Source organism: Oncorhynchus tshawytscha, unplaced genomic scaffold (assembly GCF_018296145.1).
Source record: "Oncorhynchus tshawytscha isolate Ot180627B unplaced genomic scaffold, Otsh_v2.0 Un_contig_1824_pilon_pilon, whole genome shotgun sequence".
Classification (NCBI taxonomy): domain Eukaryota; kingdom Metazoa; phylum Chordata; class Actinopteri; order Salmoniformes; family Salmonidae; genus Oncorhynchus; species Oncorhynchus tshawytscha.
In genome coordinates, this window is record NW_024609829.1 from 1388571 (window position 1) to 1416433 (window position 27863).

Here is a 27863-nt window from a genome sequence, read left to right on the forward strand (position 1 = left end):
GGTGGAGGCTGCTGAGGAGAGGGCGGCTCATAATAATGGCTGGTACAGAGCAGGTGGAATGGCTTCAAAAACATGGAAACCATGTGTTTGGATGTATTTGATACCATTCCACAAGTTCCGCTCCAGCCTTTACCACAAGGTCGTCCTCCCCGATTAAGGTGCCAGTGGAGGAATGCAATAATATGTGTGTGTGTGCTTGCACGCGTGTGAGTGTGTTAAATACATTTTCTCAAAGAGGTGAACAATCCCAATTTGTGACCCTGAAATAATTTTCACTTAAGTGACAACATGCAAACGCTGTCTGATTTGCAGACACATTTATGTGCTTACATTTTGTCCTGGGACAACGACAACACACCATGAATACATGGTGATGCTACAAAACATGACCTCAGTCCTCTACTCCACTGGGGGTAGCTATAGACCAAACACAGGCCTGCTGAAGACTAGGGAGATACATAACGGCAACATACACAGTGTGTCCTCTTGTACGGGTCTCTCTGGGATCTTATTCCAGGACTAAGACACTAGGGAAGAGACAGAGTGCAGCACATGCTCCTTTCCCCCAGGCAGTCCATTGGACGGGAGGTGAGGTGTCAGATGAAGGCACTGTGTCCATGGCACCTTGCCTCTGGCGTCTCTCTCCGGGCCAGTACAGTACCGTGTGTATGTGTGGAAGGTTTGTGTTGGTGGAGGGTTGTGCTGGTGGAGCTTGAATCCCATAGTGATGTGTCAGGGCAATCCTCCTGTAGGCCTTTGGAGGTAAGAGATTGAGACACTGACGTTAAAGTCTATTATGGGCCAGTCAAAATACTTTGGGGCGAAACTCAGGCAGTTTTTATGACTGTACAGTATGTCCAAGACGATAAGCTCTCTCATTCGCTAACGTCATAATCCACCACATTACATAAGGAAGAAAAATATAGAGATAAATTACCTCCAGAGTAGAGGTGTTTTACTGCCACATTGTCGGTTGGAGGATGGTTGTTGGCAGGTTGAGATGGGGTGATGAAAATTTCCACCCTGTGAAAAAGGTGAAATTACATGTGAATTTAGGATTCTGTCGAGTTATACATCTTTACATATACTGCCATTATCAGTTCATTCAACTTTGATTGAATTGTGCATGTTTGATATGGGAATAAAAGGGTCTAGACTATCATAATGTGGAACATAACAATGAATGATCCTCTCTGTCCTACATAAGTTCTCTCACTTGAGGGCAGTACTGAGCGTTGTTTTGTTAATGGCCCTTTCAAGTAGTGGTGGGTAAATTTATAAGGACATAAAAAGAGATCTGTGAAGCTAATTCTGCTCGAGCCCATTTTAACAACCAATTAATTAGGCTACTACAATTTTCTCACTTTCAAATGTCAAATGGTTTCTCAACTAGGATGATGTATTTTTTTTACAGAGATAGTCAGGCCCTATTATGTCCATTTAGATTTAAACTAAATCTAAATTGTGCGTAACTGATTAAATCTAGGTGAATTGGGTCTGATCAGCCTTGATGGAAGGGCACGGTGCACCATGGCTGTTGATGGCTATGATTCATCGTAACAGCTGCTCTTACTGCGGGATGGAGAGGGAGACTGCAGAGCAGAACAGGGACAATACCCCGCGGGAGTACGGTGCAAATGACCAGCCCTACAGCCCCCAGACGGTGAGAGTGAAAAAGAAAATGAACATGTTGTTTACGTTATTTTGTTGACATTACGTTGTGCATAAACTGTCCTTCTCACATTTTGACTTTCAAAAGACGTGACCTAATTATCAGGATTAATTATGATTCAGTATAATTAGGCTACTCATCTGTATTGTTGTTATAAGTGATTAGTTAACAGAGATTGACAATAATAATAATTCATTTATTTCTTTATTTGTTCATGTGTTATTACATTCGTCATTTTCTCATTTTTATGCATTTGCCATGGCACATTTGTTTCTATGTATGCTGGTGTTTGTGCGTGGGCTGTCTATGTCCACTGCCGCCTCCTTTTCTTGGCCTTTAAGCCTATATGGCCTTTCTGTTTGTTGTGAGAGGAACAGTTAACGGTGGATTCAAGACATAATATTGTATATCATTAAAATCACTACAAACCAGTGAAATATCCCTTTATGAATATTAAAGATACTTTTTAATTGTTTGAAAATAAAATATAGAATGAGGGATGCAAATACCTACCAAAACCAGGTATGAATTGTGTTTTGGCATATTTCTGCTAATATTTTGCAAAGATTATCTATTTTGAAAACCTGGCTAAATTGGATGTGTAATCTGTATAATCATAAACATTTTGGAATCATCATTATTGAAAGAGTTGTGGCAATGTCAGACATTTACATTTTAGTCATTTATCAGAAGCTCTTATACAGAGCGACTTGCTCAAAGGCACATCGATAGATTTTCCCCCTAGTTGGCTATGGAATTTGAACCAGCGACATTTATGTTATTGGCCCAATGCTCTTAACAGCTAGGCAACGTGCTGCCCATCCAATTAAATCCAATGGAGCCTGTTGGCGGCCATCTTGGAAAATGTGTACCCTGTGGTTACATCAGCAATAGCTAGGCATCATTGTTTAGACTTTTCCTAGCTTTATGTTACGTTTGGTGTGCCCGTTATGAAAACATTTTGGGGTACCTCTTTGCTGGACGTAATGCATTTCATATAGGGTGCAATGTACGGGGCAGGTTTCGCATCACATTTCTTGATAACACAATTTATAGAATCATATTGCATATCATTTTCATCAATAGACATCAGTAAATGCTGCTAAAACATATTCTAAGTGTTTTAATGTAATACATTTGAAATGGCTACAAAACTCAACATTTCAGACAGCTATATCTGGCATTTTTTCTACCACTATTCTGGTCATATTTGGCTAAATACATATAACTGACATACTTGGGCCATCATGTTGTCTTATCCTCATTGTAACACACATTTTAAGCCATTATTGTGCATATTACACCAATTATGTATTCAGTTATCGCCATGAAAAATCAATGCAGTCCCTCCCCATTGAAATGAATGGTGGCCATCTTGAAAATAGGCTGCTGGGACTGAAATCTATAATGACAACAACAACAAAAATCCCAATGGGTCTCCTTGTTCTGTGTGAAATGTGATGTAGTTATCATCTAGGGTGCCATGTGATAATAGAGCACATCTAAATACTGACCTTCCTGTCTCAATGTACCCAAAAATGCTTACATGTATGACCTTTGATCCCCCAAGGTGGGCCCATAGAGATGTCATTACCATTTCAATTGTTTCATACCTTAATTGGTGTTATATTATGAAGTTAATAATACTGTCTATCAATTACATTAGTATGAAAAGATTATTCCATGATAATACAAAATGACATTTCATACCCCCCAGCCTGTTGGCCCAACTAACCGCATAACGGTTGGGCCAACAGGCTGGGGGGTATGAAATGTAATTTTGTATTATCATAGAACAATCTTTTCATACTAATGTAATTGATAGACAGTATTATTAACTTCATAATGTCAGTGATAACCACATTTAGCTACCGCCGATACGTGGGTATCAGATCAAAATAGAACCTACAGACATGGACCTTAATGAAATGCATCATTAGACTTTGCCACCCCTAAGTGGAATAAAAATGAAATGTGTCTCTCTGGCCCATGGACTACTAGTAATGAGAAGGAATGGTAATGAACGACTCAGGACTGCAAGATTTCAGATAATAAAATATGGCTATAACATAGTAATATTTCGAACAGGCAGTCGAAGTAGACCTATAATGATATTATTGCTGCTCTTTGGTGTTAGGTTTATGTTGATCCTCTTTTTGCATGCAATAACACAACCAAAAACATGTGTATTAATTGAATGCATAATTGATTGTGTCTCATCAATTTGTTGTCTCAGATATAGGCCACACAAAAACTTTGAAACCATTCTATAAAGTCGATTGTTATGTAAATACTTGTTTCATTAGTCTATGGGTCAACCTATTTATCACATTAAGGCTCAAGGAGGACTCTTTGCTCTCTCCTTCAAGGCGGGCTGGTAATCCATCTGTGGAATCGCAACGCAGAGGTGGCACCAGAGGTCCCAGAGTGGTGTGGTGAAGAAAAAAAAAAGTTTCTGGGGGCCATCGTTTTTCCTGATCTGGTAACTTAACAAGGTAAAACTCTGCACCTTATATGGTATGACGTATATAGGCTATATATAGGCTATGATGGGACCAGAGCTTTTCTAATCAGGTCACAAAAAACTCCTGGAAATACACCTGGCCTTGGGGAGGAGGAAAACTCTGTCAAACTACAGAAACCCTGTACTTGTTCATATTCATTACATTTTAAAGAAGGACTAGGGGAGGGGGGTTCCTATACACAGACACAGAGACAGCAACATGATTGGACAATAAAACTGACAGGGCCGTGCTTACTTCTTGCAGGTTTTCTACGACGGGTTGATCAAAACGAGCATTGTTAGTTACCACTAAGCCATACTAAAAAAAATCAGTTTAGCACGGGTAAGCCTATGATGCAAATGTGTTGTTTTCTGTTCCATCAGACTAATCCCTGTGCATCCAGTGTCCCATCAGCTCACCCAGACAGTTGATTAACCTGATCTCCACTGTTAAAAAGCATCTAGATATTATTTCACCTTGCTTCTAGCCTAACACTTGGTTGGCAACAACAGCGGTTTATACAAACATTGCTCGCTGTCTCTCGAAATGTGCAACATTGCTTCCAATATTGAAATCCGATCTCCACTGTCCAAAAGAGAATTAACGTTTCAGGACAAGACAGACAACTTTTCTCAACCAGTTGAAATCATCAATCAGCATAATTGTTCTGTCAATGTATACAAACATTTTTTTTTAATAGAAAAACAGGTCAAACAAAATAAAATGCAGCTATTCTAGCTTGGCTAGTTAGCAAGTACGTGTGTGGGCTGTGTTGGGCTGTGTGGCTCAGATGGTAGAGCATGGTGCTTGTAACACCAGGGTTGTGGGTTTGATTCCCACGGAGAAGTATAAAAATGTCTGCAACTCACTACTGTAAGTCACTCTGGATAAGAGCGTCTGCTAAATGCCTAAAATCTACATGATAATAGTGTTGCACGGAACATTTAGAATGACTGGGTCGCTTCCATAGATATAGAACAAAAAGACTGGGCCATGTCTCTGGCAACCTAACCGATAGAATGAATGGCCAGCTGGCTTGGCTAGCAACCATAGATGTATTTCTGATGAATGGAAGCATCAACTTTTGGTAGCTGAATAATAGACAACTTTCTAAGTAGAATTTGCACTCATTCAGTTCTGTATGGTCCTGCCTGACAAAAATACATTTTGTGTTTTTAACCTCTTTTGCACGTAAAATATTTTTACACAACCATCCATTTCATTAATGGGAGATATGTGAAAAAAATTGTGGTTGTGTTTTGTTCTACCTCGGATAGGTAGGGGTATCTCAAAAAACTAAAGCCCTTTTTGAGGATTGGCCAAATAAACTAAAATGTATTTATAAAACTTGTACATCAGCAGATGTCACAAAGTGTTTATTCAGAAACCCTGCCTAAAAAAAAAACCAAACAGCAAGCAATGTTAATGTAGAGGCACGGTTGCTAGGAAAAACTCCCATAGTAGGCATCGGCTGTTGTTAGTAGCCTACAGTTGATCCGACTCAAAAATAGTCTTGTTTCATTGCAAAACTGCATTTGATCCTATAATTCAAAAACTCAATTTTGGTTGAGACTGACTTCATGACCAAAATCATCCGATTTACACTTTGCAGTCAATTTTGAAAACAGAATAAATGTTACTGACTCATATAGATGACACATAGGCCATTTTCAATTTAGAGGCAGTCGCTCTTACCCATGAATCTGTAGTCGTCATGGCGACTGCATCACAACGCGGGCTCAGTCGCATCCAGGGGGCATGACTGCTGCTCTTCATTCTTCTATCCACTCGCACTATGCATTGTGTCCATGTCTTCATCAATGTGCTCACACTATCCTCCATGATGGAAACAGTCTTGAAGTCATGTTTTGTAGGAAAATAAATTCCAAATAGTCCTGATGACAGCCTTTGGATCGAATTTGAATAAGATACATCGATTACCAAGGATTAGTACCACTATCAACTGTAGACTATACAAAATATGTTAGCCTATGTACTGCGTAATGATACATTTAGATTTTATGCAGGTATTTTATCAAAGGCATTCCACAGTCTTGATCCCTTCCATATCTTTAACAAAAATTGGCATAGAATATAAACTGTAATGCTAAAAGTAACATTGTAAACATATAACAAATACGTAGCCTAAATTCCCTTTTGTATCAGATCAGAACAATAAGAGCCTAAACAATACTCAGTCTGCTCTCATAGTGCAGTATGTTATGTCCATGATATTTCCAATGCGCATAGGTTGCCCATTCAGTCCGGCCATAGCCTATGTTATCATCCGATGAACATGACATCATACAGACATTGTAGATTATATTGCTATTCATGACAAGAACACTGAACACTGATAACTGAACTTTCCCCCTCACAAAAACACAACGACAACTCTGTTTAGATCCGGGGAGTAAATATGCAACACTTTTACAACCTATCGAACTACCGAACATCAACACCTATTTTTGACTCAAGGACGAATCGAACGATCGCAGTACGGTTGAACCTGTCTGGTACACTATAGCGGTGCACACTCCACCTGGCAGATACAGTATGCACCGACACGTCACGATTAGCCATCATAGAAAAAAATAGTCGTCGCAACTGTATTCTATCTATCGTCATACTCCATATAAAGTGAAAGCGTTTACACATCCGTAAATATCTTTTTGATGTTCACGCAGTTTTGGTTATTCTCATTGGTGAAGTTGGGCTGTTTATACCCACTGTTGATGCCCTCCTCTATATATTCCGACCTGCCCAGAGATGAGGTGCTACGAGTCCTTTTCAGCTCATCTGTGGCTGAGGGTAGGTGCTCGCAGCTGCTGACATGCAAGTATTGTGCGTGCTCTTCTCCATCAGTCTCCCTATGGTAAAAGTAATTGAAGTTGGAGACAATAACTGGCACAGGGAGAGCAATAGTTAACACTCCGGCAATAGCACACAATGACCCAACAATTTTGCCACCAATGGTCACAGGGTGCATGTCTCCATATCCGACAGTAGTCATGGTGACCACAGCCCACCAAAACGCATCTGGGATGCTTGTAAAACTGGATGACGGGTCATCGGCCTCAGCAAAGTAAACAGCACTTGAGAAAAGGATAACTCCAATAAAAAGGAAAAATATCAACAGTCCAAGTTCCCTCATGCTGGCCTTTAGTGTCTGCCCTAAAATCTGTAGCCCCTTAGAGTGCCTGGAGAGCTTGAAGATGCGAAAGACTCTCACGAGCCTTATCACTCTGAGAATGGCCAGGGACATGGCTTGCTGACCGTTACCCTGCTTCTCAGCCAGTTCTGTCCCCAAAGTGATAAAGTAGGGAAATATGGCGACAATGTCGATTATGTTCATTATGTTTTTTGAGAACGTGGATTTGCTGGGGCACGCGAAGAACCTGACCAGCAACTCAAAAGAGAACCATATTATGCAAAGTGTCTCTATCACAAAGAAAGGGTCGGTGAATGGATTTACGTGGTAGGAGGCCGTCCCGTTGACGGTAAGTGCCACAGTGACAGGGTCTCTGTCATCCCGAAACTCAGGCAAGGTCTCCAAACAGAATATAACAATTGAGATTAAAATGACAAGCACGGAGACTATGGCTATTCCCCTAGCTGGCCCAGAGCTTTCAGGGTACTCAAACAAAAGCCAAACCTGCTTTTGGAATTCATTATCTGGTAAAACACGTTCCTCTTCTTTTATGAATCCTTCATCCTCCCGGAATTTTTCCATAGCCTCTTCCCCGAGTTGATAGAAATTGATCTCCTCAGAGAAGATGTCAATGGGAACGTTAACAGGTCTCCTGATGCGCCCCCCCGACTGGTAATAATAGAGAATGGCATCAAAGCTGGGTCGGTTTCTGTCGAAAAAATACTCGTTCCTCAGTGGGTCAAAGTAACGCATCCTCTTTCTCCGGTCCCCGAGCAACGTTTTGGGAAACTGATTGAAAGTTTTTAGTTGAGTTTCGAATCGCAAACCTGAAATGTTGATAACCACCCTCTCGCAGCCGAGCTCTTGCTCATATCGATCCACGGACAGGTGTCTCGAAAGCGCCATTGACTCCTCCAACATGTTCTCCACTGAAATGACGCCCATCTCCGTCTTTGAGTAACCGTGGTTCTTAACGCTGTCGGATGAGGTTGAAGTGGTCATCCACACAGGTGGTATGGAGGGGTCAGACTGCAACGCGCCTCCTCTAGCCAAACCCCCAAAGACCCTTGGAGAACCAGAGCTGACGCTCATGCGACGCGTCTCCCAACCCCTCTCCTCGTCGTCTCCGCTCGTTGCCACAGTGAAGTGTTTCCGCCCCACTAAGCACACACTGGGGGTTTATAAACACATATTTATTCCCGCCCATGTCGCACATATGTCTGACACACTCCCACCGTTCACCAAATCCGACCCCAACTTGACATAATCATAGACAAGCAGGCGCGCGCCATCTCACTTTGTTTCCACACCTTGTGTGGAAGCGATAACAACAAGTTCCCAAAATGTATCGGGTTCCAATGGTTACCTCATTTTATATTTTCCCTGATTGAAAACATTCTTCAAAACCCCTATCATCTCCCCTATCATCTCCCTATCATACATGTACATTTCTATTGTCTAATATGATGACAATTTCAATTAAATGAAAAAACCGTCTGTCGCAAGGGGTTAAAAGTAATTTCTATGTTAGACTGACTTGTTTTTTTTTTTTAGGTTTGCTTACTGTTCAGCGCCAACAACCATAGCTCTCCATGGTGCTGAAATAAGCGCTCCATTCATATGACTGATTAGTTGGCAAAACAAATAGGCTATTGTTACCCATGGCCACAAAACATGGCTCAATGATTCATGACCAATCATCATATCAATCTCTTGCACTTGTTGACGTACTCATAACACATAGGAATTATAACCCAATCGCTGCTATTTTATGTCTACATTTCATCATGAGTAATCATTATTCGCTGTTTATGTACATGTGTCAGTAAAACACCATATATACAAAAGTATATTGCATCCCTTCATATTAGTGGATTTGGCTATTTCAGCCACACCCGCTGCTGACGGGTCTATAAAATCGAGCACACCACCATGCAATCTCCATAGACAAACATTGGCATTAGACTTACCTTACAGAAGAGCTCAGTGACTTTCAACGGGGCACTGTCATACGATGCCACTTTTTCAACAAGTCAGTTCAAGTCAGTTGCTCTGATAGAGCTGCCCTGGTCAACTGTAAGTGCTGTTATTGTGAAATAGAAACATCTAGGAGCAACAACGGCTCAGCGGTGAAGTGGTAGGCAACAGAAGTTCACAGAATGGGTCTGCCGAGTGCTGAAGCGCTTAGTGCATAAAAATTGTCTGTCAAATCAAATCAAATCAAATGTATTTATATAGCCCTTCGTACATCAGCTGATATCTCAAAGTGCTGTACAGAAACCCAGCCTAAAACCCCAAACAGCAAGCAATGCAGGTGTAGAAGCACGGTGGCTAGGAAAAACTCCCTAGAAAGGCCAAAACCTAGGAAGAAACCTAAAGAGGAACCAGGCTATGTGGGGTGGCCAGTCCTCTTCTGGCTGTGCCGGGTGGAGATTATAACAGAACATGGCCAAGATGTTCAAATGTTCATAAATGACCAGCATGGTCGTATAATAATAAGGCAGAACAGTTGAAACTGGAGCAGCAGCACGGTCAGATGGACTGGGGACAGCAAGGAGTCATCATGTCAGGTAGTCCTGGGGCATGGTCCTAGGGCTCAGGTCCTCCGAGAGAGAGAAAGAAAGAGAGAATTAGAGAGAGTATATGTGGGGTGGCCAGTCCTCTTCTGGCTGTGCCGGGTGGAGATTTTAACAGAACATGGCCAAGATGTTCAAATGTTCATAAATGACCAGCATGGTCGAATAATAATAAGGCAGAACAGTTGAAACTGGAGCAGCAGCACGGCCAGGTGGACTGGGGACAGCAAGGAGTCATCATGTCAGGTAGTCCTGGGGCATGGTCCTAGGGCTTAGGTCCTCCGAGAGAGAGAAAGAAAGAGAGAAGGAGAGAATTAGAGAACGCACACTTAGATTCACACAGGACACCGAATAGGACAGGAGAAGTACTCTAGATATAACAAACTGACCCTAGCCCCCCCCCCGACACATAAACTACTGCAGCATAAATACTGGAGGCTGAGACAGGAGGGGTCAGGAGACACTGTGGCCCCATCTGAGGATGCAACACTCATTTTCGAGGTCACCATGCGCAAAGCCAAGCATCGGCTGGAGAGGTGTAAAGTTCTCCACCATTGGATACTGGAGCAGTGGAAACGTGTTCTCTGTAGTATGAATCACACTTCATCATCTGGCAGTCAGATGGACAAATCTGGGTTTGGCAGATGCTACCTGCCCAAATGCAAAGTTCCAACTGTAAGGTTTGGTGGAGGAGGAGTGATGGTCTGGGGCTGTTTTTCATGGTTCGGGCTAGGCCCCTTAGATCCAGTGAAGGGAAATCTCAATGCTTCAGCATACAATAACATTCTAGACGACTCTGTGCTTCCAACTTTGTGGCAACAGTTTGGGTAAGGCCCTTTCCTGTTTCAGCATGGCAATGCCTCTGTGCACAAAGAGAAGTCCATACAGAAATGGTTTGTCAAGATCGGTGTGGAAGAACTTGACTGGCCTGCACAGAGCCCTGACCTCATCCCCATCAAACACCTATGAGAGGAATTGGATTGCCGACTGCAAGCCAGGTCTAATCACCCAATATCAGTGCCCAACCTCATTAATGCTGTCGTGGCTGAATGGAAGCAATGTCCCCCAGCAATGTTCCAACATCTAGTAGAAAGCCTTCCCAAAAGAGTGGAGGCTGTTATAGCAGCAAAGGGAGGACAAACTCCATATTAATGCCCAAGATTGTTTGACGAGCAGGTGTCCACATACATTTGGTCATGTAGTGTACTATGAAGCCTATTGTCCAGACTGCTGGTATGCAGTAGTAATGAATCAATTGCTAAGATCTGGAGACCGTGGCAACAGTAGATCCATTACCACTGTTCCCATTTAATCAGATCACAGCACGCAGACCTCACGCCTTAAAATAGGCCATAAAGTCACTTTTCATCACTATATCACAAGTGCAGTGCTGTCAGTATTCAGTATTCCGAACAGCCTCAAACAAGTGTCTGAACTGAGCTATCAACCTCTGTAGCAGCAGGGGATTGATGAGGAAAATGCAACATCAATGTTCAATCTCAATGGACTACTTATTAATGATGACAAGGGCTCATCAGAGGGAGGGGTTTATGGTCAGCTGCAACACGTTCATCTGTCCAGACAAACAGATCCTCCACGAAATAAGGTATGACCAAGTTCACTCAAACCAGCAATTCAGGAAAAAAAACTCAGTGCGAAAAAATCTGATTGCTCCTGCACCAGTTCTGCACAGCAACATTTCAAGAGCTATAACTGATTCGAAAATGTTATTATTTATATTGGTGAAACAAAGCAAAAATCTACATTTTCATGAAAGGTTGCATTCTCATAGTGATTGTTTTGAGCGTGCTTTTAAGGCTTTTGAAGTTGGCTGCTTTTGAAAAGCTTCTATGGCGCAGCATTTTCCAATAGTTGGGTCAGAACCTCTGGATTTTCTAGTTGTAGAAATATGTTTTTGTCTATTTTGTCTAAATTCAAAAGACATTTGGTGGGTCACAGCCCACAGAAGGTGCATTATATGCATATAATGCACCTTTTTGCATATACAATGAGTGTACAAAACAGTAGGAACACCTTCCTAATATTGAGTTGCACCCCCTTTTGCCCTCAAATTGTCAGGCATAGACTCTACAATATGTTGAAAGCATTCCACAGGAATGCTGGCACATGTTGACTCCAATGCTTCCCACAGTTGTGTCAAGTTGGCTGGATGTCCTTTGGGTGGTAGACCACTCTTGATACACAAGGAAAACTGTTGAGCGTGACAAATCCAGCAACATTGTAGTTCTTGACACACTCAAACCAATGAGCCTGGCACCTACTACCAAACCCCATTCAAAGGCACTTAACTATTTTGTCTTGCCCATTCCCTCTCTAAATGACACACACACACACACACAATCCATGTCTCAATTGTCTCAAGGCTTAACAATCCTTCTTTAACCTGTCTCCTCCCCTTCATCTACACTGAAGTGGATTTAACAATCAATAAGGGATCATAGCTATCACCTGAACTCATCTGGTCAGTCTATGACATGGAAAGAGCATGTTTTGTACACTCAGTGGTATAACTGTAAGACTAAAACTCTGATGTAATTTATATTTAAGGAAGTTGGAGGCTTTGCCACAAAAAATAACTAAATCAAAATGACTAGAGCAATTATCCTGCTGATCGCCCTTCCCCTCCCTCGTAGAATACTGTTTACGTCTCGTTTGGCCTCCATGGAAACAAAACATTATAAGCTTTCATAGGATGAAAAGTGTTGAGTTGGCGACAGACATGTTACATAATTTCCAATAAAACATTTGTTGGGACAAGGACAGGAGAGACTATTTCCCAAATGTTTCTTAAATGAAATATCATGAAAAGCCCTTTTCAGTTCAGACACAGAGGAAATAGGCTCTTTGTGTTGAATGTGAAGGCCCTTTTCAATCACTTTAGTGTTGTATCAACAAAGTGACAGATACAAGAAAAGAAAAGACCCTGGGTAGAAGAGACACCTTTAATTTAAACACTTTCATGGACATCCTCTTCTGAATAGACCACCATGGTTACTACTATGATAGGATCTCTGTCTTCTCTCTTCTCCCTTTCTCTGTCTCTCTCTCTCTCTCTGTCTCTCTCGCTCTGTCTCTCTTTCCCTCTTTCTCCAAATGCACATCTTCAGCTAACAGTAAATACAATTTAAATCCGTAATTTACCCAGGGAATTTGTGTAAGCACTAAGCAGTCTGTTTGTCCCTGTAAACAGTGAGGGAGTAACTGTTCTGAACCCTGTCTGACCCACTCGGGATCTGATCTTACACTTTGAGAAACGTCATGTTTTCATGTGTCTTCATATGCCTTTCCTTTTTTCGGAAGTGGTTCGATGTGTTCAATTAATGGAGACGAAGGGTCATTCATTCAGGAGTTCTGACATCGATTGATAGGCCCGTTTCCTATTCAGACATCATTAATCACACCTGCCTAATGTCATTTTGGTGACGGTGTCAGGGGTGTGCATCATCTGCATCTTCGCGTATGACATCCACGTGTTCTTGTGTGTTCGAGAGAGCGAGAGCGAGAGAGAGAGAGAGAGAGAGAGAGAGAGAGAGAGAGAGAGAGAGAGAGAGAGATAATGGAATTCCCCACTGTGTACAACCAATGTGAGATCCAAGATGTCAGGCTGCAAATCAAGTTGGTTATTTGAACTGTTCCAGTCACAATGTAACGCCACCAAAAGTGATTGATCCTCCCATCTAGAACAGGCCAGGGCAGCGGTTGGACATGAACAACCTTTTTCCCAGACATCCCCATGCTCAATTTCACGTACAGTAGTTGCATTAATAGTTAATAGGCTTTCATATAAAGTCCCTGCATGCATTTACCACATTCAAAACCCATTCCGACCTACCAATGGGAATTGTTCTGCGTTCTCTAATCTTAGGAGTGAAGAGCACTGGGCTACAACTTACATTTCGGCAGGGAATGTTTATCTTTGGTACGGCTGAAATGTAATATGATAGTCGAAACTGCTTTGTGCGATTGTCTCACGGCTTAGGACAAGGACCTGGCATGCCAAAGCACACTGGGAACAACCGTAATAATTCCCTTGGAAACAAAACAGTCTTATCTGCTCTGGGGAACAAAGAGAATATGCCAATCCAGTCATACTTCGACTGCAGTACACCAGGCCAGATGCCATTTCTTCAATGCGGTTCATGTTTTACCATAGTAATGATGCTTAGGTGCCTCTTTGACTAATGAGAAACAAGTCTTTTTTTGTCCGTCTATTTCAGCTCGTAAGCACACGGTGGAATCCATAGAGCCAGAGAGAGACCAGGGGCCATCGATACATAATCCATTGGCTGTGCATGGAATCACTACACACTACACTGTCTATCTACACCAGGGGTCTCCAGCCTCTGTAGCATGAGAGCTACTTAAAAAAAAATAATGTAATGTTGTGAGCTACTATTTTTTTCTAGCTTTCAAATAGGCACATTCTTCTCTTCTCCTCTACCCCACAACTCCTTCCAAGGTCCTTAGTGTACAAGTAGTGCACTATGTTTTCTGTTAATATACCAAGTAAAATAATGTTTAATTAACAACTCTAAGGGGGCCTATATAATCTGTGATCACCCCCCCCCCCAAACATTTTTAAAAATATTTTTATATTTTCCGAAATAATGTGTTCTCAGTTTTATTTCTCCTGGTTTCATACCTTTTTTGATTTTCACTCTCAAATGAAAAAAACCTCATAGAGAAACAACACAGTTGTATGTTCTGTGTGCATACCAGTGCTTAAATCACATCAGAATACATTTAGTTTAGGTTTGGAAGAAAACTAACCAATTTCGTTTTTTGAGTGTAATGTGCCATCTAATGGGTCGGTCATGCCATAATTATGTACTGCTGCTGCTCATTTCATGGCAAGTTTTGCAAATAATAGATACAAATTATATACTTACTCATTATATATTTCTGGGATAATGTCAATGTTGTATTAAGCGAGAGAGATCCACTAGGGTTCATTTGGATCCAATTAGATCCATGCAGCAGATGTCTGCATTCTGCATTGGGGTAATTTGTTCCAATTAGATCTATACAGCAGATGTCTGCAATCTGCATTTCCCCATCACTGGAGTAACTAATTACCTTAACTCATTTGAGTAAACTAATACTATGCGAAAATTATATTGTGTTATATGTTGAAAATATATACATCAGTGTAATTAAATGTACATAATCAACTTATACATGATACACAAATTAAACAATTTAATACAATGTTTAATTTCTTATATGAAGTGTACATTTAGAAAAAAAATGGAACAATAGGAAACTTAAATTGCGGTCTGGCATCCTCAGTGATGTTTTTTCTTCTTCATTAATTAGGTCTTGCCACCACGGAAATGTGAACAGCAGCTGCTTCCACGGCAACGTGCAAAACAAGCATGACACACATACCAAACGGCCTGGGGGGATAGATTGAAGCTTCTCATCAACTTAGCTATACGCTCTAATATCACAGGTAAATACACAGAACACAAACACACACACACACACACACACACACACACACACACACACACACACACACACACACACACACACACACACAGCTCAGAGGCTTTGCATTTAAAATGCTGTAGACAAACCTCTCCGCTTCCATAATAAGCCTCCTGTGGAGGTCATACATACAGGGAGGATAATGCACTGTATGTATTAGATAGAAATATCCAACCAAACAATCATTGTGCAATACATCATTACAAATGACTGCTATTGTGATCATTTGACTCACAAGATCATGAATAGAAGCCCGAAGACCTATTTTAATAAGAGTTTTACCGACCCATAATCACCAGAAAGTGACATTCAAGGTAAATGTTTAGTGCGATATACTGTAGTACAACCTCCCGACGAGTGACAGAACACCAGCTAAGACTTACAGCCCCAGAAATGACATATGGCATATCACATCTTAAGACACTATTACGAATGACACCACGGCAATGAGATGTGAAGGTCATCTGGAGTAGAGAAGGCGTGCAGGGAATAGGTGATCCAACCTCCTGGATTACTGCTTCCTCACACCATATACTGTACGGCATCCTGTCAAGGTAATGGATTGAGCAGAAAGCCGCCCCCCCTTGGGTATTAGGTCAATGCTTTCTGTCTGATCACGGTTGAAGAGGTGGGCCATATTTCAAGGATGACTTGAAAAGGAAGCTAAAACAGTGTAAGAGATGGGTGAGGAGGTATAGGAGATACCGTAAATTGTCTCAAGGCTTATAAAAATCCTTCTTTAACCTGTTTCCTCCACTTCATCTATGCTGATCGAAGTGGATTTTAACAACTGATGTCAATAAGGGAGCATAGGTTTCACCTGGACTCACCTGGTCAGTCAATGTCATGGAAAGTGCAGGTGTTCTTAATGTTTTGTATACTCAGTGTATATGAATTATGTGTAAATAGTATTTTTGTTGTCTCTTGGTGTCTTTCCAATACACTGTATAACTATTTATATTTATTTTTCTTATGTAATATCTTGTTGTTGTTGTCTATTACTTGTATGCACTTATTCCTCTAAAATTCATTGGACTACTTTGGTTACGTCCCTGTTAGTGAGCATTTCTCCTTCACCAAGATAATTCACCCACCTGACAGGTGTGACATATCAAGAAGCTATGTGCAATTTGGTCACACAACACAATGCTACAGATATCTCAAGTTTTGAGGGAGCATGCAGCTGGCATACTGACTGCAGGAATGTCCACCAGAGCTGTTGCCAGAGAATTGAATGTTCATTTCTATACCATAAGGAGGCTCAGGATCAGGGGCAGGCAGAGTGGTCAGGCGGGCGGGCTCAGGGTAGGGACAGGCAAGGGTCAAAACCAGGTGGACGAGAAAAGAGAGGCTGTGGAAAAGCAGGAGCTGATACAAAAACGCTGGTTGACTTGACAAACAAGATGAATTGGCAACAGACAAACAGAGAACAGGGCTGTGAGACATGGGTTTAACTCGGGACACATGAAAGGTGGGGTGTATATGAAGGTTACGGGGGAAACAGAAGATGAACAGCAGAGGGACTAATCATTTTAGACATGAGAAACGGGCCAATAAACCAGGGGTGGGGCAGATCCCAGATGGATAGCCATACCTTCTGCCCGAGACGATACCAGGGATCCGGGGTCCGATGGCGATCCGCTTGTTGTTAATATCTGGAGTTGGTCTTGAGGAGGGCGCATCCGGGCTTTCCTCCAGGGACGACGACAGCTGAGCAGAAGGTACGCTGACTTCTTCCTCCTGCTCGGGGAAGAGCAGGGGCTGATACCTCAGAGAATATTCAAATGGCGTTAGACACGTGGCAGAGCAGGGAAGGGAGTTGCATGTGTATAACACCCAGACTTTTTTTCCTAAGGTCTTGGCTGAGGTCTTGGCTGATTTATATTGATTTTCCTATGATGTCAAGCAAAGAGGCACTGGGTTTGAAGGTAGGCCTTGAAATACATCGACAGGTACAATGTATGTGTTATGGCTTCACACCCCCTAATGTGGATAAAGAGTTACTTGTCTAACATAACACAGAGCATGTTCTTAATAGAAGCCTCTGCAACATAATCCAGGTAGAATCAGGAATTCCCCAGGGCAGCTGTCTAGACCCCTTACCTTTTCAATCTTTACTAATAACATGAGAAAAGCCAGTGTGTCTATGTATGTGGATGACTCAACACTATACACGTCAGCTACTACAGTAACTGAAATGACTGCAACACTTAACTTCTTGCGTCGAGCAATCCCGTTTCCGGGAGTGTAATTATAGCCTCAAGCTCATTACCATAACGCAACATTAACTATTCATGAAAATCGCAAATGAAATGAAAGAAATATATTCACTCACAAGCTTAGCCTTTTGTTAACAACACTGTCATCTCAGATTTTCAAAATATGCTTTTCAACCATAGCTACACAAGCATTTGTGTAAGAGTATTGATAGCTAGCATAGCATTAAGCCTAGCATTCAGCAGGCAACATTTTCACAAAAACAAGAAAAGCATTCAAATAATATCATTTACCTTTGAAGAACTTTGGATGTTTTCAATGAGGAGACTCTCAGTTAGATAGCAAATGTTCAAAAAAGATTATTTGTGTAGGAGAAATCGCTCCGTTTTGTTCATCACGTTTGGCTAAGAAAGAAAATCAGGAAATGCAGTCTCTACAACGCCGAACGTTTTACCTAATTAACTCCATAATATCGACAGAAACATGGCAAACGTTGTTTAGAATCAATCCTCAAGGTGTTTTTTACATATCAATTCGATGATAAATCATTCGTGGCAGCTGTGTTTCTCCTCGAAGCAAACGGAAAAAGACACGCAGCTGGAGATTACGCAATAATTGCGACGGAGGACACCAAGGGGCCACCTGGTAGATGTAGTCTCTTAAGGTCAATCTTCCAATGATTTGCCTACAAATACGTCACACTGCTGTCGACACCTTGGGGAAACGACAGAATGTCTAAGCTCATTCGTGACCCATACACAGCCATATACAGTGCCTTGCGAAAGTATTCGGCCCCCTTGAACTTTGCGACCTTTTGCCACATTTCAGGCTTCAAACATAAAGATATAAAACTGTATTTTTTTGTGAAGAATCAACAACAAGTGGGACACAATCATGAAGTGGAACGACATTTATTGGATATTTCTAACTTTTTTAACAAATCAAAAACTGAAAAATTGGGCGTGCAAAATTATCCAGCCCCTTTACTTTCAGTGCAGCAAACTCTCTCCAGAAGTTCAGTGAGGATCTCTGAATGATCCAATGTTGACCTAAATGACTAATGATGATAAATACAATCCACCTGTGTGTAATCAAGTCTCCGTATAAATGGACCTGCACTGTGATAGTCTCAGAGGTCCGTTAAAAGCGCAGAGAGCATCATGAAGAACAAGGAACACACCAGGCAGGTCCGAGATACTGTTGTGAAGAAGTTTAAAGCCGGATTTGGATACAAAAAGATTTCCCAAGCTTTAAACATCCCAAGGAGCACTGTGCAAGCGATAATATTGAAATGGAAGGAGTATCAGACCACTGCAAATCTACCAAGACCTGGCCGTCCCTCTAAACTTTCAGCTCATACAAGGAGAAGACTGATCAGAGATGCAGCCAAGAGGCCCATGATCACTCTGGGTGAACTGCAGAGATCTACAGCTGAGGTGGGAGACTCTGTCCATAGGACAACAATCAGTCGTATATTGCACAAATCTGGCCTTTATGGAAGAGTGGCAAGAAGAAAGCCATTTCTTAAAGATATCCATAAAAAGTGTTGTTTAAAGTTTGTCACAAGCCACCTGGGAGACACACCAAACATGTGGAAGAAGGTGCTCTGGTCAGATGAAACCAAAATTGAAATTTTGGCAACAATGCAAAACGTTATGTTTGGCGTAAAAGCAACACATCTCATCACCCTGAACACACCATCCCCACTGTCAAACATGGTGTTGGCAGCATCATGGTTTGGGCCTGCTTTTCTTCAGCATGGACAGGGAAGATGGTTAAAATTGATGGGAAGATGGATGGAGCCAAATACAGGACCATTCTGGAAGAAAACCTGATGGAGTCTGCAAAAGACCTGAGACTGGGATGGAGATTTGTCTTCCAACAAGACAATGATCCAAAACATAAAGCAAAATCTACAATGGAATGGTTCAAAAATAAACATATCCAGGTGTTAGAATGGCCAAGTCAAAGTCCAGACCTGAATCCAATCGAGAATCTGTGGAAAGAACTGAAAACTGCTGTTCACAAATGCTCTCCATCCAACCTCACTGAGCTCGAGCTGTTTTGCAAGGAGGAATGGGAAAAAATTTCAGTCTCTCGATGTGCAAAACTGATAGAGACATACCCCAAGCGACTTACAGCTGTAATCACAGCAAAAGGTGGCGCTACAAAGTATTAACTTAAGGGGGCTGAATAATTTTGCACGCCCAACTTTTCAGTTTTTGATTTGTTAAAAAAGTTTGAAATATCCAATAAATGTCGTTCCACTTCATGATTGTGTCCCACTTGTTGTTGATTCTTCACAAAAAAATACAGTTTTATGTCTTTATGTTTGAAGCCTGAAATGTGGCAAAAGGTCGCAAAGTTCAAGGGGGCCGAATACTTTCGCAAGGCACTGTAAACACAGCACATTCAAAATCTGGGGCACTCCCTGTATGAAATTTCATCTTGGTTTCGCCTGTATCATGTGTGTTCTTTCCAAAGCTGTCACTTATATGCATAGTCGAGCATCTTTTCGTGACAAAATATCTTGTTTAAAACGGGAACGTTTTTTTATCCATAAATTAAAAGAGCGCCCCCTATATCCAAGAAGTTAACAAAGAGCTGCAGTTAGTTTAAGAATGGGTGGAAATGAATAAGTTAGTCCTAAATATTGTATTTGGCTCAAAGTGGAAGAGAGATTGTCTTCATCACTACTTGTTTTTGTAAAAGGTGTTGACAAGCTGAATGTACCGAGCTGTGTGTTTAAAATACTAGCACACAGCTTGGACATCCATGCATACCCCACAAGACATGCCACCAGAGGTCTCTTCACAATCCCCAAGTCCAGAACAAACTATGGGAGGTGCACAGTACTACAGAGAGCCATGGCGACATGCAACTCCATTCCACATCAGGTAACTGATGCAAGCAGTAGAATCAGATTAAAGAAACAGGTAAAAATACACGTTATGGAACAACGAGGACTGTCAAGAAACACACACAAAAGGTAGAGACACACGCATATGCATACATTGTGATATTGTTGTATGATGGTATTATACATTTTGTACTGTAGATATGTAGTGGTGTAATAATGTTATATGATGTACTGTTTTATCTTTTGTTTTATATGAAATGTAAGTGCTTTAATATGTTTGGACCCCAGGAAGTGTAGCTGCTGCCTGAGCAGCAGCTAATGGGGATCATTAATAAATATAAATAAGAATGCATATAGTCCGGGTGGCCATTTCAATTGTCACGCCCTGGTCGAAGTATGTTGTGCTTATCTTCATTTATTTGGTGAGGCCAGGGTGTGGCATGGGTTTTTGTATATGGTGTGTATGTATTGGGATTGTAGCTTAGTGGGGTGTTCTAGTTAAGTCAATGGCTGTCTGAAGTGGTTCTCAATCAGAGGCAGGTGTTTATCGTTGTCTCTGATTGGGAACCATATCTAGGCAGCCATATTCTTTGAGTGTTTGGTGGGTGATTGTCCTTAGTGTCCTTGTTCCTGTCTTTGTGTTTGCACCAGATAGGGCTGTTTCGGTTTTCACATTTCATTATTTTGTAGTTTCTTCATGTATAGTTTTTTCCTTCATTAAAATAACATGAATCATCACGCTGCATTTTGGTCCGACTCTCCTTCACCACAAGAGAACCGTTACATCAATAGTCACTGCTGGTACAACATCTCCTATTCACTTCCTGATGAACTCAGTCACCGCATCTGTGTATTTGTCAATGTTATTCTCAGAGGCTACCCGGAACATATCCCAGTCTGTGTGATCAAAACAATCCTGAAGGACGGATTCTTATTGGTCAGACCGGAAAGGAGCCTTTTAGAGCTCACTTCAGACCGGTACTTTATGCTTTTCAGTTTGCTGACAAGAAAGAGTGATTCATTTAATATTTACTTTGAGTGTCCAGTGTAAGAAATTACGATCAAGACTATCCTACTAATGGGACATTAACAACTGTAATATCTTATGTTTCACCAAGTCGTGGCTGAACAACGACATGGATAATATAGAGCTGGCTGAATTTTCCACGCACCGGCAGGACAGAGAAGCTATGTCTGGTAAGACGAGGGGTAGGGGTGTGTGTTTATTTGTCAATAACAGCAGGTGCGCAATGTCTAATATTAAAGAAGTCTCAAGGTATTGCTGGCAGCATTCCCGCAAAACTGAAAGTGCGAACCACTGCTTTAATTCAGGGCAAGGCGACCGGAAACATGACCGAATACAAACAGTGTAGCTATTCCCTCCGCAAGGCAATCAAACAAGCTAAGCGTCAGTATAGAGACGAAGTAGAGTCGCAATTCAATGGCTCAGACACAAGAGGTATGTGGCAGGGTCTACAGTCAATCACGGACTACAAAAAGATAACCAGCCCCTTCGCGGACCACGATGTTTTGCTCCAAGACAAACTAAACAACTTTATTTCCTCACTTTGAGGACAATACATGTCCCACCGACACGGCCCGCTACCAAACCCCGCAGGCTCTCCTTCACTGCAGCCAATGTGAGTAAAACATTTAAACGTGTTAACCCTCGCAAGGCTGCCGGCCCAGACGGCATCCCTAACCGCGTCCTCAGAGCATGCGCAGACCAGTTGGCTGGTTTGTTTACGGACATATTCAATCATTCCTTATGCAGACGACACTACAGTTGTAGGCTTGATTACCAACAACAACGAGACAGCCTACAGGGAGGAGGTGAGGGCCCTCGGAGTGTGGTGTCACGAAAATAACCTCACACTCAATGTCAACAAAACAAAAGAGATGATCGCGGACTTCAGGAAACAGCAGAGGGAGCAGCCCCCAATCCACATCGAGTTTTAACATTGAGTGGCTGTTGCCAACATACTGACTCATCTCTAGCCACTTTCATGTTTAAAAATTGGATGTAATAAATGTACAGTGCCTTGCGAAAGTATTCGGCCCCCTTGAACTTTGCGAACTTTTGCCACATTTCAGGCTTCAAACATAAAGATATAAAACTGTATTTTTTTGTGAAGAATCAACAACAAGTGGGACACAATCATGAAGTGGAACGACATTTATTGGATATTTCAAACTTTTTTAACAAATCAAAAACTGAAAAATTGGGCGTGCAAAATTATTCAGCCCCTTTACTTTCAGTGCAGCAAACTCTCTCCAGAAGTTCAGTGAGGATCTCTGAATGATCCAATGTTGACCTAAATGACTAATGATGATAAATACAATCCACCTGTGTGTAATCAAGTCTCCGTATAAATGTACCTGCACTGTGATAGTCTCAGAGGTCCGTTAAAAGCGCAGAGAGCATCATGAAGAACAAGGAACACACCAGGCAGGTCCGAGATACTGGTGTTAAGATGTTTAAAGCCGGATTTGGATACAAAAACATTTCCCAAGCTTTAAACATCCCAAGGAGCACTGTGCAAGCGATAATATTGAAATGGAAGGAGTATCAGACCACTGCAAATCTACCAAGACCTGGCCGTCCCTCAACTTTCAGCTCATACAAGGAGAAGACTGATCAGAGATGCAGCCAAGAGGCCCATGATCACTCTGGTTGAACTGCAGAGATCTACAGCTGAGGTGGGAGACTCTGTCCATAGGACAACAATCAGTCGTATATTGTACAAATCTGGCCTTTATGGAAGAGTGGCAAGAAGAAAGCCATTTCTTAAAGATATCCATAAAAAGTGTTGTTTAAAGTTTGCCACAAGCCACCTGGGAGACACACCAAACATGTGGAAGAAGGTGCTCTGGTCAGATGAAACCAAAATTGAACTTTTTGGCAACAATGCAAAACGTTATGTTTGGTGTAAAAGCAACACAGCCATCACCCTGAACACACCATCCCCACTGTCAAACATGGTGGTGGCAGCATCATGGTTTGGGCCTGCTTTTCTTCAGCAGGGACAGGGAAGATGGTTAAAATTGATGGGAAGATGGATGGAGCCAAATACAGGACCATTCTGGAAGAAAACCTGATGGAGTCTGCAAAAGACCTGAGACTGGGACGGAGATTTGTCTTCCAACAAGACAATGATCCAAAACATAAAGCAAAATCTACAATGGAATGGTTCAAAAATAAACATATCCAGGTGTTAGAATGGCCAAGTCAAAGTCCAGACCTGAATCCAATCGAGAATCTGTGGAAAGAACTGAAAACTGCTGTTCAAATGCTCTCCATCCAACCTCACTGAGCTCGAGCTGTCTTGCAAGGAGGAATGGGAAAAAATGTGATGTGCAAAACTGATAGAGACATACCCCAAGCGACTTACAGCTGTAATCGCAGCAAAAGGTGGCGCTACAAAGTAAAGGGGGCTGAATAATTTTGCACGCCAAATATTTCAGTTTTTGATTTGTTAAAAAAGTTTGAAATATCCAATAAATGTCGTTCCACTTCATGATTGTGTCCCACTTGTTGTTGATTCTTCACAAAAAAATACAGTTTTATATCTTTATGTTTGAAGCCTGAAATGTGGCAAAAGTTCGCAAAGTTCAAGGGGGCCGAATACTTTCGCAAGGCACTGTATCACTAGCCACTTTAAACAATGCAGCTTTATATGTTTTCATACCCTATATTACTCATCTCATATGTATATACTGTATTCTATACCATCTACTGCATCTTGCCTATACCGTTCGGCCATTGCTCATCCATATATTTTTATTTACATATTCTTATTCATTCCTTTACACTTGTGTGTGTATAAGTTAGTTGTGAAATTGTTAAATCACTTGTTAGATATTACTGCAGGGTCGGAACTTGAAGCACAAGCATTTCGCTACACTCACATTAACATCTGCTAACCATGTGTATGAAACAAGTACATTTTAAATAAAATAAAATGTTATTTTGATTTATTAAGACTCTATAAGGCAATAAGCAAACAAGAAAATGCTCATCCATAAGCAGCGCTCCTAGTGCCCTGGGACATTAATGCAGGCAAACTTTAATCCTTATTACCTAATTTTAACCAGCATGTGCAACCAGAGGAACAAAACTCTAGACCACCTTTACTCCACACACAGAGATGCATATAAAGCTCTCCCCCGTCCTTCATTTTGTCACGAATCCCGCTTCCTGAGTCTGTGTTTGCCTGTGTTTCTGTCCTGGAGTGTGTTTCCGGTGTCCTGGAACGCATTCTGTCTGGTTGCCGGGCGAATTAGCTTGTTGGGAGATCGATGTTCACCCGCACCCGTATCCCATCAGTAATCTGCACACCTGTCCTGATCATCACCTCTCCCCTTCAAAAGCTTTGACCTGACATCCATTCCCTGCCGGATCGTTAGCCATGAACAGTATGTTGTGCCATAGTATCAGCCTCAAGTTGGATAGAATTGGTTTTGTTGTTTTTTTACGTATTGCTTGCCTTAAACTTACCTCCGTTTGTTCTGTCTTCAGTTACTCACCCGGATCATTTACCCCATTCCCGCCTGGTCGTCGGAGGATTCCGCTACCCCATTGGATCCACCTATTTACTCCCATCAACTCACCACCGCTGCCTGCTACGCCACCTGGATATATCTACCCATTCACATTCACTTGTAAATAAATACTCACCTTCTTCCTACTCTCCTTGTCCTGGTCTGCTTCTGGGTTCGATTTTGAAAGAACGTGACACATTTGGAAAATCTGACCATGATTATATCCTCCTGATTCCTGCTTACAAGCTAAAACTAAAGCAGGAAGTACCAGTTACTCACTCAATGCGGAACTGATCAGATGGCGCGGATGCTACGTTACAGGACTGTGTTGATAGCACAGACTGGAATATGTTCCGGGATTCATCCAACGGCATTCAGGAGTATACCACCTCAGTCATCGGCTTCATCAATAAGTGCATCGACGACGTGACCCACAGTGACCGTACGTACATATCCCAATCAGAAGCCATGGAGTACAGGCGACATCCACGTTGAGCTAAAGGCTAGAGCTGCCGCTTTCAAGGAGCGGGACACTAATCCGGACGCTTATAAGAAATCCCGCTATGCCCTCAGATGAACCATCAAACAAGCAAAGCATCAATACTGGAATAAGATTAAAACCGACTACACCGGCTCTTATGCTAAATAGAAATATAATAAATAATTATTTTCATAACTCTTTCTTGAACTGCACTGTTGGTTAAGGGCTTGTAAGTAAGCATTTCACAGCAAGGTCTATACTTGTTGTATTCTGCGCATGTGTCAAATAAAGTTGGACTTGATTTGATGTCTTTGACTGTAACATTACTCATTTTTAGATTTCATGAGCATTTCTCATCAGTGGAGTTTGATTTATGACATTATGTATGTGAAGAACGGAGAGAGCACTATTACTGAATATGGTGTATGAATGGAGGGGGGTACTGAACCAAACAGAAGATTGGACCAAGTGGACAGATGGAGATTTCCCAGCAGACCAGAGACAGATCACTAATGAACTGGGATCTGTGAGAAGCCAACTTGACAGAACAATGAAGTGAAAGTGAAGTGAGACGATTTCAGAAAATGGGAGAGGGAAGCAAAACACGCAAAAAAAGAGGTCTGACGGTCAAACAAGTGGAACCACCAGAGAAGAAACCGGAGGACGAAGAGAAGAAAAAAGAAGAAGCCCGGCTGGCCCTTCAGAGGGGAACCCTTTCATGGGACCTCCCTGGTATCCATCACTGCCAAATCCTCCACCAGCGGACAGAGTTGGTGGCCTCCCACCACTACACAAATCATTTGGGGGTGGGCCTGGGGTTTAGGAGCTTTCGGAAGAGCTGCAGAACAGGTTACCAGCAAAAACAAGAAGGAGAGGAAACGAGCTGAGAGGAACAGAAGAGGGAGAAAGTGAAAAAAGAAGCACTAGAAGACATCAGAAGAGAACTGGGGAAATGTAAGAGAGAAGAGAGAATGTAGAAATACAAGACGCAAATGAAGTGCAAGCAGCAGGAGAATGCCAGTAAAGTAGCTGAGCAGATGAAGATGAAACAAGCGGCAGTGAGGACAGCAGCAAGGACAAAGACAGAAATATACGAGAAAGAAGAAAAAGCCTCCCCAGGAATGTATCTGATAATACGCTGCCCCAACTCCAATGGAGGTGGGGGCGTGTTGGACATGGAGAGACCCGTTGGATGTTGATGAAATTAAAGTGATAGTGGGTGATGTCACTGACCCAGAAAAAAAGATGCTGTAAAGTTTGAAGAAGAGGTAAAAGCAATCGTCTCCATGTACAACCCCACCACCAGAGAAATTGAATAAATACTCTGCCCCTGCTTGAAATTGAAACATACAGCGCCAGTCAAAAGTTTGGACACACCTACTCATTCAAGGGTTTTTCTTTATTTGTACTATTTAAAATAATAGTGAAGACATCAACGATGAAACAACACATATGAAACCATGTAGTAACCAAAAAAAGTGTTAAACAAATAAAAATACAGTACCAGTCAAAGGTTTTGCACACTACTAATTCCAGGTTTTTTTGGCCATTGTCTGGTGTTTTGTGGTGGAAAACTGAGCGAGTCGATCATAACACGGCAACTCTGGTACTCGTGGGTAGACAGGCTAGAAATGTTTGTTGTTGTTGTGAAGCTAGCGTTCAATGACCACTCCCTGTTGCATACAACACACTTCCATTCTCCAGATCACAATGGGACCTATGACTGATTTAAGATGAAATCGTAAACCCAGTTACGGTCAACCCTGTTACTTTATTTGGCTCTTAATAGGCACTTACCATAGTATATATTTTTTTAACCTCTTGAGATGGGAAAACTTGTTTTTTAATTAAGTTAACCTTTTTTTACATGTACCAACAAACGGGTGTGATCATTCTACAGTGTTCCCTGCAGCGTAAGCTCAAACTGGTGTGATTAGAACGCTTATTTAGATCGTCCAGTTTCGATTGACGCAACAGTCAGCATTTGAGCTGGCCACACTGTTTCTTCACAGAAACATTTTGCACAAACACAGTTATGTCCTGAATGTTTCATTTTTTGGATGCAATATTCAGACATTCACAGAAGTAAAGACAGCATAACACAATCATCCAAACCGGAAAATGTGGGCTACATTTGTTACGTCCATCGTCGGAATGAGACCAAAGCGCAGCGTGGGAAGTGTACATCTTCTTTATTTAAAGTGAACACCTAAAAAATAAATTAAAAAAAGATAAACAAATGTAAAGTTCTGCAGGGCTATACAGCTACTGTGCAAAAACAAGATCCCACAAACTCAGGTGGAAAACAGGCTGCCTAAGTATGATTCCCAATCAGAGACAACGATAGAC

The 27863-nt window shown here is 41.7% G+C and overlaps 1 protein-coding gene across 1 annotated transcript; it reads right to left on the bottom strand.

The window, feature by feature from the left end:
- Positions 1–302: 302 nt before the first annotated feature.
- Positions 303–8446, bottom strand: LOC112254202 (potassium voltage-gated channel subfamily A member 3-like). Its single transcript, XM_024426541.1, has 3 exons — positions 5872–8446; positions 938–1023; positions 303–754 (listed from the first exon to the last, which is right to left on the bottom strand). Exon 1 carries the CDS (start codon positions 8417–8419, stop codon positions 6827–6829), a length of 1593 nt encoding a protein of 530 aa, XP_024282309.1. The 5' UTR covers positions 8420–8446; the 3' UTR covers positions 303–754; positions 938–1023; positions 5872–6826.
- Between the last annotated feature and the right edge of the window lie 19417 nt (positions 8447–27863).